Here is a 13,864-nt window from a genome sequence, read left to right on the forward strand (position 1 = left end):
ACCAAAGAGAATGGAAATCAAGGATGTGTGTTTTTTGTTTGCCCAACAAAATATGTTAGTATTTGTTATATAAATTAATCTTTTACTTTTTACAAATTTCATTTGTCTGATTTGATTAACTAATTCTTGTGCATTGTAGAGTGCGGATGAACACTGCAATTACTTCAGGTTCGTTGATGATGATAACGATGACGCTACCTCCGCAATCCGTTCCAATACTGAACGTCGGACAGATATAAGAACAGAAGAAATTTATGATCCAAGGAGAAGGCTTGGTGAGATGGACAATGCACTTCATGAGCATGAAGAAGGCTTTAAATGATGGAGAAGATTTTCAAGGCAATGACTTATGTCATTGCATTTTGTGTATTTTTGTACTTTATCATGTAAATGACTCAGTTGTTAGGTTTTGGAACATGTTATGAATGTAATCTATTTTTCTACTTGTTTTGTATTTTTTGGTTGGTGCTTAAAAATCTGTTGGTTGGTTACTTAATTAATAGGTGAAAAATCTATTGGTTGCTTATTTAATAGAATTATGTTGGTTGCTTAAAAATCTGTTGGTTGCTTATGAATGTAGGCTCTGTTATGATCCAAGGAGAAGGCTTGGTGAGATGGACAATGCACTTCATGAGCATGAAGAAGGCTTTAAATGATGGAGAAGATTTTCAAGGCAATGACTTATGTCATTGCATTTTGTGTATTTTTGTACTTTATCATGTAAATGACTCAGTTGTTAGGTTTTGGAACATGTTATGAATGTAATCTATTTTTCTACTTGTTTTGTATTTTTTGGTTGGTGCTTAAAAATCTGTTGGTTGGTTACTTAATTAATAGGTGAAAAATCTATTGGTTGCTTATTTAATAGAATTATGTTGGTTGCTTAAAAATCTGTTGGTTGCTTATGAATGTAGGCTCTGTTATTATATGTGATGGTTACTTAACAGTGTGTATAATGTAATGGTTTTTCTGAGATGAGTAATGTATATAATGTGATGGTTGCTATTGAGATGAATATTTGTGAACCTGTTTCTTTGAGATGAAATCTGTTGAATGAACAGGTTGAAGGTGAAGGACCTTGAATGAACCTGTTGAATGAACCTGTTTCTTTGAGATGAATAATGTGTATAACAGGTTTCTTTGACATAAAATTTGTTGAATGAACAGGTTGAAGGTGAAGGACCTTGAATGAACCTGTTTCTTTGAGATGAATAATGTGTATAACAGGTTTCTTTGATATGAAATCTGTTGAATGAACTTGAATGAATCTGTTGATGAATAATGTGTATAACAGGTTCGGGGTATGTGATGAATCTGTTGAATGAATCTGTTGATGAATAATGTGTATAATAGGTTGAAGGTGAAGGACCTTGAATGAACTTGTTGAATGAATAAGTAATATTTCAAGAAATCTGTTGGTTTGAATGAGAAACGTACACACAGGTTTCTAGTTTGGTAACACACACACAGTTTTCTGAAATTCACTCGTGAATGGTCCATGCTCAACAGGTTTCTATTTTTAAATAAGAAGCATTGAAGGACCTTGAGTATGAATGGTCCATATTCAACTACATTATGACAGTTCTTGGAAAGAGCTTGTAACACAGTAAGATGGGACATGTAAGTCCACCTATAATTCCAATAAAGAAAAATGGGACATTCAAGTCAAATAAATGAGACATTCAAGTCAACAAAAAAAATAGGTCCTTCAATTCACTCAACAAATTCCACCAAGCATTGTGTTCAACCTGTAATTTAATTGAAACAAAAATGGAACAGCCACCAATTCCATCAATTTTCAAATGAAGCCAAACAATCCAAAGTTTACAAATGAAATTCATGTACAATTAACACTTCGAAACTAACAAAAAAAAATGGGACATTTGGATCCCCATCGATGTTCAAGTCAACAAAATTTGATAGTACTATCGAACTTTGACTGCTAATATTGTTGACCATTCCAGTTTGAGTATAAGATGTGCTTCCAATGTCATCCCCAACTGTGCTAACTGGTGCCTATAAAAATAAAGTAAATATTACAAAAAAAATTCCACGAACATATTCACCAATATCAAGCGACAATAAACAAAGTGCAATATATTAAATCCGTTCAACACATACCGGTACATACATACTGCCTTCTATGGCATCCATAGAAAGACAATAGTAAGGTTGATTTGGTGGCACCTAATGATGAAATAGTGACACAAGTTAATTAGTAATTTGAAGCAATAAAATTAAAAGCCAAAAAAAAAAACACGAAACAACCTTCATATTTAACACGTACCGGTTCATACAGTGTCTTTCACGCCTCCCCTACAAGGAAAGCTTAACTTACGAGGTTCACCTTGACGCACCTTCTGACCCTATAGCACCAAACATTGATGAATATTTGAAGTTTAACAAATTCTGCAATATACTTATGTAGTGCGGAATGAAAAATGTACCTGCACCGAATTAGCCTTCTTATTCTTTCCCTTCAACCGATTCACTATTGTATCAACCTTGCTAACCTTCCGTTTCGTACATGGATGGCCTCTTCGGTGAGCAACCAAAGGACTTAGTACCTTGCGAGTCATGCTTTCTTTTGTAGTATTGATACGAGGCGGACTTTTTGGTGAAGTATGGGAAGGTGGTAAAGTACTACTTGAAGATGGTAAAGTACTAGTACATGGCACATCACTCGCACTACTTGATCGAACTGTTCTCACTTCATCCTTGATTTTCATCAACCCAAGTTGAATCACTTTGTGTTTACCATCATCATTAGTAGCAAGTTCTAGGATCTCATCCAACGTGTTGTGATAATTATCATGCAACTTTGGATGTAAAGAAGAGTCAAAGTTAGTATATGTGGTTGGAATGCATGTGTAGCCTCTCTCCAAGTCTTTTCTCCATCTCGAAACAATGTATTTATTTCGCACCTCATATATGGATCTCTCACTTAGCACACAAAGTGAATGGGCACACATAATACCTCTAAAGTTAAACAACCGACACATACATTGGAGCTCACATTCAGTTGAATTAAAGTACACAACAAATTCCACTTTCTTCATCCCCTCACCCACAACAATAGCCTCCCTCACATGATAGGTACAAATTGCTCTCTCCTCTTTGATAAGATTTGCACGACAATACACTAGACACTTCATTTCTAATTGAACTTCTTTAAATTTGGAATTAGTATAAGCTGCACGAAATTGCTTCTCAAAACGATACACCGTTAAGCAATCATACAATTTGTTACGAGACTTAAAATCTGTTTTTGTCTCTTTCTTTACCTTACTTCTCAACGCATTGTCATACTGCTCAACAAATTGCTTTAAGGTTGTCTTGGAGTTCACATATCCGTCAAAGAATGCATTCATACTCTCACTTCGTTGTGTAGTTGACATGCCAGTCCAAAATATGTCTTTAACATAGGCAAGAATCCACCTATGTCGCTCACGATATAATACCCCCAACCACTCGTTATCATTCAAATTGAAATTTTCAATCATTGCTTCCTAGTATTCCTCAAATTCACCTTTTGTGAATGAATCATAAACTGCGTTACTCAAAGCAACCTTTATGGACTCATATTGGGAATATCCTCTCAATTTCTCTAGAATTTTCTTCATAATATGCCGTAAACACAAACGATGCCGAGCCTGTGGGAAGACAATTTCTATGGCATTTTGCATAGCTCTACACTGGTCAGTTATTATCGCTTTTGGGAGAGCATCTGACGTGCAACTTAACCATTCTTTGAATAGCCAAACAAATGTCTTGTTCTCATTACTTAACAACCCACAACCAAACAAAATTGACTATCCATGGTGATTCACTCCTACAAACGGAGCAAACGGCATATCATATTTGTTTGTCAAATAGGTTATGTCAAAAGAGACAACATCCCCAAATGCTTTATAAGCTGCCTTACTCCTTGCATCCCCCCAAAACAAGTTTCGTATGTGACCATCTTCATCAAGGTCAATTGTTGAATAGAAGTTCAAATTTTGTTGTTGCATTTTATGAAAATAAAATGTAACTGATTCGGCGTCTCCTACCCCAAGTCTAAATCTTCTAGCATTCTGAATATAATTCCTAGCATCTTGTTCATCAAACGTTAATGCCTCATATCCCCCCGCTTCGACAACTATGGAATGAAAATTCCTAGCCACCCCAATCTCTGCTGCATCGTTAACTTCTAGTCTCCTCTTCACCGGAGTAAGAATCCTCTTATTCATTGGAAAATGCCGTGAGTCAGTCGGAATCAAATCATGAGTGTGCTTAAGCACAACCGTAGTTAACTTATATCTTCCATCCTTTTGTAGAGTGGCTCTAACCCTTGCTTTACAATCTATTTTTGACGACAAAGATGGTTCGAGGGGATTTACTTCTGATCTTTTTGTTCTATTCCGCGCCCGAGTACATTCAATTCCAAAGTACTTTACTTCCCCATCCCTTGTTACATTTTGTGTTCTATAAGCTATAGAAAATCCAAGTTGTTTCGCATATTTTGCATAAAATGTGTACACTTCTTGCTTTGAGATAAAATACATCCCCTTCTTCTGTTCTTCAACTTCACCACTCTCATTAAATTCAACATTGTTGTCTTGTTTTTCAACTTCCTCACTCACATTGACTGAATTATTCATTGAATCAATATCCATTGTAGCTTCAAAGTGAAATAGAATAGAATAGACATTAAAAGAGCACAAACTATCATAGGCAGCATGAAAAAAAAACGTAGGAGATTATCAGAACACAAGGAACAAGCAGAAGCTAGTAACATTTATGTTATAAAAGCAAGAGAATCCACTTACTGGAATTGAAACTATAAGTGGGTATAGATTCTTCTTAGCAAAGTAAGTGACTGGATGTGGAGTGCCCTTCAATGGAATTTGATTATAGAAAACGTAAAGCAAGGGTAAAATTTACATGATGTAGAAACCAACAGGAAAAATCAATGAGCAGTGCACTTTCCTAACTGTGAGGTAACATGTATAAGACCATGATTACAACACACGTTGTGAATGACAGTGAAGGCAACAATAGGTCCATCACATAGCTGCAAATGAAGATACACACTTTAGTTTATATATCATTATTACAAAATTAATCCAACAAATCCAAGTTCCTTGAAAATATTTGAAACTACTGTTTTGAATTTGATCAAGGATATTTCTTTCCATGAGGCAAACCATAGACAATGGATCTGTACTACCAACCCCAAGTAGTTAGCATTGGGGCTTGTTCATTTGCATAAAGAATTATGAAAGAAACATTTCTCAGAGAACATTGAATTAAGGAACATTTCATAAATCCATGATTATCATAAATGTTCACACATAGAACATTGAATTATTCATTGAATTAATTTTCAAATTATTTAAAATGGGAACATTTCATCAATTTTTCAAAGAACATTGAACTAAGGAACATTGAATCAATGAGTTGTGAGATTTTAAAAACATAGGGTCGAAATTAATCATGGATTTTTCACAAAACAGCAATGTCTGAATTTTTCACAGAACATTTTTCATGGATTAATTTTTCACAAAACATTTTTGCAGAGTTCAATGTGAAACCCTAAATTAAAAACAAAACCAACTAATGGGTCAAGGACCATGAATCATAAGCAACCTCAATCATAAGCAACAGAAAATTATCATAAGAAGCATGAATCAAGGAGCAGCGGCGACACCTTTCGGCACACACAGCAGTAGTGGCGTCCTCTCTCTCACTATGGCCAACCAGCAGCGACGTCCTTTCAAGAAATGTGTATAACACTAGTCTTGATGCCTTCCTCTTCGGTTTGAGTATATGGCCAAACTGTTGAATGAGCCTCGTTGGCGTCCTCTCTCTCACTCTCTCTACTCTGTTCTTGTTTTTCTTTTTTTTTGGAAATAAAATGTCAGTTTTGTATTGTAAGGGATGACCTGTGTACAAAGAATGAGGGTGTGTGTACAAAGAAATTCAGGCCTTTTGACCCACGCCATTTCGAGCTACAAAATGGAGTTGTTTATTCTTTATGCCACCACTTCTAGTATATATATATAAATAAGGGCATTCGGTTCAAAAAGTCTAAATTCAAAATTTTATTGACCAAAAATTCAGGTGCGAAATTAGTAGGTCTATAAGGACATACTCTTTCACAATGACCCTTATATATATTAATCATTTACACAGAGCAATAGAAAAAGAATCATTTCACGCGGAGAGAGAGACAAAGGCCCGTTTGATGTAGCTATTAAAATAGCTTATAGATTATAGCTTAACAGATTATAGATTATGACTTTAATTAGAAGTTGTTAATCTGTTTGGTGTAACTGTTGGATTATAGATTTAAGTTGCTGAGTAGTGTTTGTTAAATAAGCTGTGAAATAGCTTTTTCAATTAATTTTTATTTTTTATTTTTTATTTGTCTACATTTCTCATAAAAAATAATAATAATAATCTATAGTCTATTTGAGTCTTTTTCTATTTTTAAAAAAATAAAAAATAAAAAAATTTAAGAGTATAACCATAAATTAACATGTCCACAGCAGAAGCTGATAATCAGAAGCACGGGGTGAGCAGCTTCTCAGAATCAGCTTTTTTGAGTTAAAATAAGCTGTTAGAATCCGAAACTGTTTGAAATAAGTTTAACCAAACAGTCCAAAATAACTTTTTCAAAGCTAAAAGTCATAAGTTGGCTCTGAAAAGCTGAAACAAACACCCTAAAGATAGACGTAGACGTGCGAGAGAGTCTCAAAACCCTAGATCGATCAGTCGTCGTCACACGCACCTTCATCGCCATTGATATCGACACCGCCCTTTGCCGCTCCGACTCCAACTCCTTCGTCGTGGGCTCAGTCGTTCTTTGCCGCTCGCCATCGTCTAAAAGCTAAGAGCTGCGAACAGATTGTCCCCATAGTGGCCCGTCACACTAGAGCTTCTCAACTCCGTCGCCGATCGAGCTCTAGATCGCCGTCAAACTCTCTCGATTTCAGATCCAAAACCACCGTAGCCTTTGCGCGGAGCTCCTTCGGTTCCAGATCCAGATCAGGTTCTGGATCGCCGTAGCTTTCGCGTAGAGCTCCTTCTTCAGCCTTTTCAGGTGCTCTTTTCCTATATATATATATGTATCGTTATTGTTAAGGTTAGATTGTCCTAAAGCTCCTTCGCCTTTTGCCTCTAAAACTCCATGTAATCACATTCTAATCCTCCTCCACCACCATCGTAGGCTTCACCAGCGTATTTGCTGGTGATTGCGAAGAAGGAGATGCAGGGACAAATTAGATTGTTGTTGCTGACAATTTGTTGTTTGTTGAACATATAGAATTTTTGAAGAGATAAATTTCAATAGATATAGAATTTTGGATGATGATGATGGGTTGGATTGTTGTTGAAAATTTGTTGTTTGTTGAACAAATTTGTTCAAAAAATTGAACAAATAATTAAAAAATCATAGAATTTCAACAGATAATTTGAACATATAGAATTTTTGAAGAGATAAATTTCAATAGATAGCTTTTATTTGCACATATTATGTATGTATATATTCCATGTATGTATGTATGTACTTGAGAGTGTATATTTGCACATATATGATGTTGTATTGGTCAATTCACCATGTTAAAGATGATCAGGCAAAATTATGGTTTCATCATTCTCTTGATTGATTCGAGGAAATTGAGCTTGCTTGAGTTATCTAATTTGATTCACTATTTCTTGAGTTTGTTTTTCTGTATATGGAAGCTATAATTCATTAGTTTCTTTATTTTAATTTTTTTTTTTTTTTTCTGCCAGAGTATTGAAGTTTCAGTAGTATGTTTTTGGAACTTGGGCTGTGAGTGTTAGGGCTTGAAGGAATACATGTGATTGTGAGATTGTTAAGGGAAGTGAAGCTTTGATTGGGAGGAGTTGGCTAAGAAAGATGTATCGGCTTGTGGCTGCCACTACTAAGGGTGGATTACCAACCGATAGTGGGGATTATGTGGTGGCACTCGACCAAGTTCCATGTTGCAGTGATGCTAAATAAAAGCTACAAATAGAAACTTGTTTTATATGTTGTTTTTGTTTTCAAAAAAGTAAAATTGACTTCAAAATTTTAAAATTTTCTGAAAAATGAGATATTTTCATATATTTCCAAAATGAGTTTTCATTATCTCCTCCATTCCTCACCATCACTAAGGACCTTGGGCAACACCAGTTAAAAAAGGTATTTCAAAATGAGCATATAAAATTACTAAATTAAAGTGTTTTTAAAAAAAAATTAGAGGCCCAAGACCAAAACTTTGTTTTGGAACCTATACACCTTAAAAATAGAGAAGAAATTACAAAATGATGCACACCCAGGCACCAACAGCTGGACCAATTGATGGACACTCAGATAAAAAATTTGGACATATAAAAAAATTATATAGAAAAAAATTAGACAGATAGAAAATAATTTGAATACATATATGAAAATTTTGAACAGATAGAAACTAATTTGAACAGATAGTAAAAAAAAATAACAAATAAAAAAAGTCAACATATAAATTAAGAGGTAAAATTAAAAATAAAATGTCCTTCAAAACAACTAAAAAGGTCTCTCGCTAAATTATTTTACAAATAGTGTACTTCTCACTAATGAAAAAAGTATACTAGATTTAATGCCTTAAACACCTTCTAAATTAAATTTATCACTAATATTCTCTGTATACAGTTAGGATATATTTCTGAATTTATACCCAAGTTTTAGATAAATATTTAAATATCTTAAGATTTAAATTTAAAAATATTCAACGGTTAAATACGCACATATTATTCCGCTACTCATAGTGGATTTTATTATTATCTGCTTTTTAGATCATTATTATAGAATAAACAAATAAGAATATAGCATTGTTTTTCAAGACTAAAAATTAAATTCAATTTTCAAGGCTATTGATGTAACAATCAATTAAGATATTAAAAATAGGCCTCGTTTGGGAAGTGGTTATTTTAGTAGGCTATTTGACTTTTTGGCTATTTTAGTAGGCTATTTTAGTTTTATGTTTGGAAAGATGAGATGAATTTTTAGTAGAGTTCTTGTATTGGAAAGTCTGTTGAAATGATATTTAAATTTAAAATGAAAAATTTGTCCCTAACTTTTTATTTTTTAAATTGATATAAAGGGGCAAAATGGTAATTTTGCCGTTGATGTACCAATTTCCGGCTGTGCCTACACTGTCCAACGCAGAGCCTTTTTTTTTTTTTTTTTTGAAAAACTGTGAACAGTACCGTTTTTTTTTTGCTTATTTCTCATTTTAGGCTCTATTAGCCTCACCCACCTCTTCCCAAACGGCGCCATAATACGCTCTCTCATATATTTTCTAATTATTAACCAATCACATTATGTACACATCATTGCCTTTATAAACTGAGTCTAGAAAGTAAGCTTGTATATTATTTTCTATAAGAATAATACTAGCCTATCACCCGTGCTATGCACGGGATAATTATAGATATTTATATTTTTTTTAGATTTTTTTTAATATATAAATTATGTTTTTTAAGATTTTTTATAAAAATAATTTAACAATCTTATCACTAACCATAGTATATGAAAAAAGTTGAAAAGGGTACTGCAGTAACTATACATAGATTGTATCGATAATTATTTGTATGAGGGGATTTTAAATGTTGATCAGGAGATTTTGATCAAATCAATAAATGCAGGCATGTGGATTGAAAAAAGTTAACAAATGTTGATCAGGAGATTTTGACCGAATCAATAAATGCTGAGTTTTTTTTTTTAATAAAAAATTTAAAAAATTCAGATTGGGATATTGAAGCTCCCACAGGCCTTGGGGTTAAAAACCTCATTTTCCTTAAAAATCCCCTTGAGTGTTTATGTTTATCTAACTTCAATCATATTAAAAAATTAAATTATAAACAAAAAGAGATAACTTCAATCATACAAATCACATTTTTTTTTAATACTATCTAACTACAATCACATTTTTTTCATAATAAAAAAGAATCATTAAAAAGAACCATTAAAATAGTAAACAAAAATATTATTTATAGCCATTGAACAAACTACAATTACATTTTTCTTTTTGTGAGTTAACTTCAATCATATTAAAAAATAAAATTATAAACAAAATGAGATAATTTCAATCATACAAATCACAATTTTTTTAATGCTATCTAATCATCATCAATAATTAAAAAAATCAAACACAAATTAAGTCAATTGATAATTAAAAAACACAATAATTTATTTTTCAAAAAACATAGTGAGTTAAAAAGATCAATTACAATTTTTTTTTGTCAAAATACAATCTAATCATCATCAATAATGAGTATATTATGTGACCCTAATGACTATAATCCATTTTGTTTTTCAAAAAACGCAATGAGTTAAAAATCAAATCACAAATTAAGTGAATTGATAGTCAAAAAAATACAATAATTTTTTTTCAAAAAACACAGTGAGTTAAAAAAATCAATTACAATTTTTTTTTCAAAATACAATCTAATCATTATCAATAATTGGTACTTTAAAAATCAAATTAGAAAAAATCAAATCAAATCACAAATATTTTTTTCATAAATAATTGTAAAGAAAAACCATTAAAGCAGTAAATAAAAGATTAAATCATATTAAAAAAAAAAACCATTGAACAAACTACAATCACATCACATTTTTCTCATAATAAAAAAACAAATAAATGAAAAAAAGAACCATTGACTAATTACAATCACATTAAAAAAATAGAACCATTGAACTAGCTACAATCACTTTTTTTTCTTCGTGAGTGTTTATGTTTATCTAATTTCAATCATATTAAAAATAAAATTAAAATAGTAAATAAAAAGATTAAATAACATTAAAAAAAACCCATTGAGTTAACTACAACAATCATATTAAAAAAAAGAGTCATTGAACAAAGTACAATCACATCACATTACAATCACATTTTTTTCTTTGTAAGTGTTTATGTTTATTTAACTTCAATCATATTAAAAATAAAATTAAAATAGTAAATAAAAAGATTAAATAACATTAAAAAAAACCATTGAACTAACTACAACAATCATATTTAAAAAAAAGCCAATGAACAAACTACAATCACATCACATTTTTCCCATAATAAAATAAATAAATGAAAAAAAAGAACTATTAAACTAACTACAATCACATTTAAAAAAAAAAGAATCATTCAACTAATTATAATCACATTTTTCTCTTTGTGAAGGTTTATATTTATCTAACTTCAATCATATTAAAAAATCAAATTATAATTTTTTATTCGCTAGAAAAATCACAAATATTTTTATACGCTATCTAACTACAATATTAAAAGAATAAACAAAAGGAAAAGTTAAAAAGGAGAAAACAAAAAAAAAACTTACTGTTTGCATACGTAGACACTGAAATTGAAAATGTAGAAGTGAGAAGTAAAGAAGGAGAAAACAAAAAGGAGACTCACTATTTACAATAAGTATGTGAAAAGTTAAAAAGAGTGTGTGTGTTGGAGAAGTTAAAAAGATTTAGAAGAATTTAATAATTGCTAAGTTTTTTTTTCCAAAAAAAAATCAAAAAAATCAAGAAATTAAGGTTCAAATATTGGAACTCCTACAAAACTTGTAGGTTGGAGATGGATATAAATAAATAGATAGATATAGATATAGATATTTATATTTGTTTTAAATTGTTTTTAATATACAAATTATTTGTTTTGAAAAAGGTACTGCAGCAATTATGAGAGAACTTAAAAAGTCTTGTGGGTTGAAAGAAGTTAACAAATGCTGAGATTAATTTTTTTTTTTTTTTTTAAAAAACAAAAAATTAGAAAATTAGGATTAGCATATTGGTGCTCCCACAAGTCTTGGGGGTTAAAAACCCCCTTTCACTTAATATATAGTACTAGCATATCACCCGTGCTATGCACAGATTGTGTTTACAATTATCTATATATGTGAATTGCGATTTTTAAATATTTTTTTTATTTTAAATGCCTTCTTTTTTTCCTTTTTTATATTATATTAATGTTTAATATTTTGATCATAATCATGTGTTAGACTTTTCAAGGAAGTAAATGTCTTTTTTTTATTATTATTATATTATATTAAAGTTTAATATTTTGATAATAATCATATGTGTTAGACTTTTCAAGAAATTTTTTTTATGTTTGTTCTTAATGCATTAAAGTGTTATTATGAGGGATAATAATCATATGTGTTGGGACTTTTTAAGGAATTCATATCTGTTGGATTTCAAAGAATTTTTTTTATATTTGTTCTTAAGGTATTAAAGTATTATTATGAGGGTAAGACTTGGGAGTTGGGAGAAATTAATAAATACTGAGGTTTTTTTTTTTTAAATCAAAAAATCAAGAAATTTAGATTTGGAGATTGAAGCTCCTACAAGGCTTGAGGTTAAAAATTCCCTTTTGCTTAATATATAGTATAGTAACATATCACCCGTGCTATGCATGGGATTAAAAAAAACCATTCATAGTTATGTCAAACACATTTTTAAATTGTTAGCATAAAATATATGTAATTTGAAAAGAAAATAATGACATTGCATAATTAAAGTAATAAAAATAAGAATTTATTACATTTGTTCGAAATTCACTGAATAAGTAAAACAAAAAATAACTAAAATCTAAATTGTTGTGAACCTTCCATCAGTATTCCTGCATTGTCAACATTATAGTTAGTATTATAATTAATGAACAACACATATATTATGTATTTATAAAATGTTATAAAGTAAAAACATTATACTTACATGTTTTTTTTTTTTTTTACTTTATGAGAGGTATAGACTTTCTTCAGACCAATCTATATTTAAAACGAAGGTTACGCACGGTGCACAATCTAGTTGACGTGGCATTGCTGGTACATGTATGATAAATGCATAGCTACGGTCTTGGCATGACGAAATATAATATTTAATCATTCTAACGCCATTATCCTATAATATTTAATCATTCTAACGCCAATAATTGGTACATTATGTGACCCTAATGAGTACAATTCATTTTGTTTTTTAAAAAATATACTGAGTTAAAAATCAAATCACAAATTAAGTGAATTGATAGTTAAAAAAACACAATAATTTTTTTTCAAAAAACACAGTGAGTTAAAAAAATCAATTACAATTTTTTTTTTCAAAATATAATATAATCATTATCAATAATTGATACTTTAAAAATCAAATAAGAAAAAAAATTAAATCAAATCACAAACATTTTTATGCTATCTAATTACAATCATATTTTTTTCATAAATAATTGTAAAGAAAAATCATTAAAACAGTAAATAAAAGATTAAATCACATTTAAAAAAAGAACCATTAAACAAACTATAATCACATTCCATTTTTCTCATTAAAAAAAAAATGAAAAAAAAAACCATTGACTAACTACAATCACATTTAAAAAAAAAAAGAACCATTGAAATAACTACAATCACATTTTTTTCTTTGTGAGTATTTATGTTTATCTAATTTCAGTCATATTAAAAATAAAATTAAAATAGTAAATAAAAAGATTAAATAACATTAAAAAAAAATCATTGAACTACTTACAACAATCATATTAAAAAAAAGAGTCATTGAACAAACTACAATCACATCACATTTTTCTCATAATAAAATAAATAAATGAAAAAAAAAACTATTAAACTAACTACAATCACATTAAAAAAAAGAACCATTCAACTAATTATAATTACATTTTTCTATTTGTAAGGGTTTATATTTATCTAATTTCAATCATATTAAAAAATCAAAAATAAAATTAAAATAGTAAATAAAAAGATTAAATAACATTAAAAAAAAACCTATTGAACTAACTACAACAATCATATTAAAAAAAGAGTCATTGAACAAACTACAATCACATTACAT

At 30.2% G+C, this 13,864-nt stretch overlaps 2 protein-coding genes and 1 long non-coding RNA gene across 3 annotated transcripts; 1 reads left to right on the forward strand and 2 right to left on the reverse strand.

Annotated features, from left to right (window-relative positions):
* Positions 1 to 2,195: 2,195 nt before the first annotated feature.
* On the reverse strand, positions 2,196 to 5,869 carry LOC145797102 (protein FAR-RED IMPAIRED RESPONSE 1-like). Its single transcript, XM_082883383.1, has 2 exons — positions 2,448 to 5,869; positions 2,196 to 2,366 (listed from the first exon to the last, which is right to left on the reverse strand). The coding sequence occupies exons 1-2, from the start codon at positions 3,501 to 3,503 to the stop codon at positions 2,292 to 2,294; spliced, it is 1,131 nt and encodes a 376-aa protein (XP_082739509.1). The 5' UTR covers positions 3,504 to 5,869; the 3' UTR covers positions 2,196 to 2,291.
* Positions 3,813 to 4,658, reverse strand: LOC114288384 (protein FAR1-RELATED SEQUENCE 5-like). The gene has a single exon (XM_028231888.2). It carries the CDS (start codon positions 4,656 to 4,658, stop codon positions 3,813 to 3,815), a length of 846 nt encoding a protein of 281 aa, XP_028087689.2.
* An 846-nt stretch (positions 5,870 to 6,715) lies between the features above and the next one.
* On the forward strand, positions 6,716 to 8,098 carry LOC145797103 (uncharacterized). The gene is made up of 2 exons (XR_014338186.1): positions 6,716 to 7,087; positions 7,780 to 8,098. It is a non-coding gene; the product is annotated as an uncharacterized LOC145797103 (long non-coding RNA).
* Positions 8,099 to 13,864: the final 5,766 nt, after the last annotated feature.

Source organism: Camellia sinensis, chromosome 8 (genome assembly GCF_055761805.1).
Source record: "Camellia sinensis isolate YWXY chromosome 8, ASM5576180v1, whole genome shotgun sequence".
Classification (NCBI taxonomy): Eukaryota; Viridiplantae; Streptophyta; class Magnoliopsida; order Ericales; family Theaceae; genus Camellia; species Camellia sinensis.

Coding starts and splice junctions, on each gene's coding strand:
- LOC145797102 (XM_082883383.1), bottom strand. CDS start 3,503: ATGATTGAAAATTTCAATTTGAATGATAACGAGTGGTTGGGGGTATTA. Junction 2,367..2,447: donor AGAAGGCTAATTCGGTGCAG/GTACATTTTTCA, acceptor TTGGTGCTATAG/GGTCAGAAGGTGCGTCAAGG.
- LOC114288384 (XM_028231888.2), bottom strand. CDS start 4,658: ATGGATATTGATTCAATGAATAATTCAGTCAATGTGAGTGAGGAAGTT.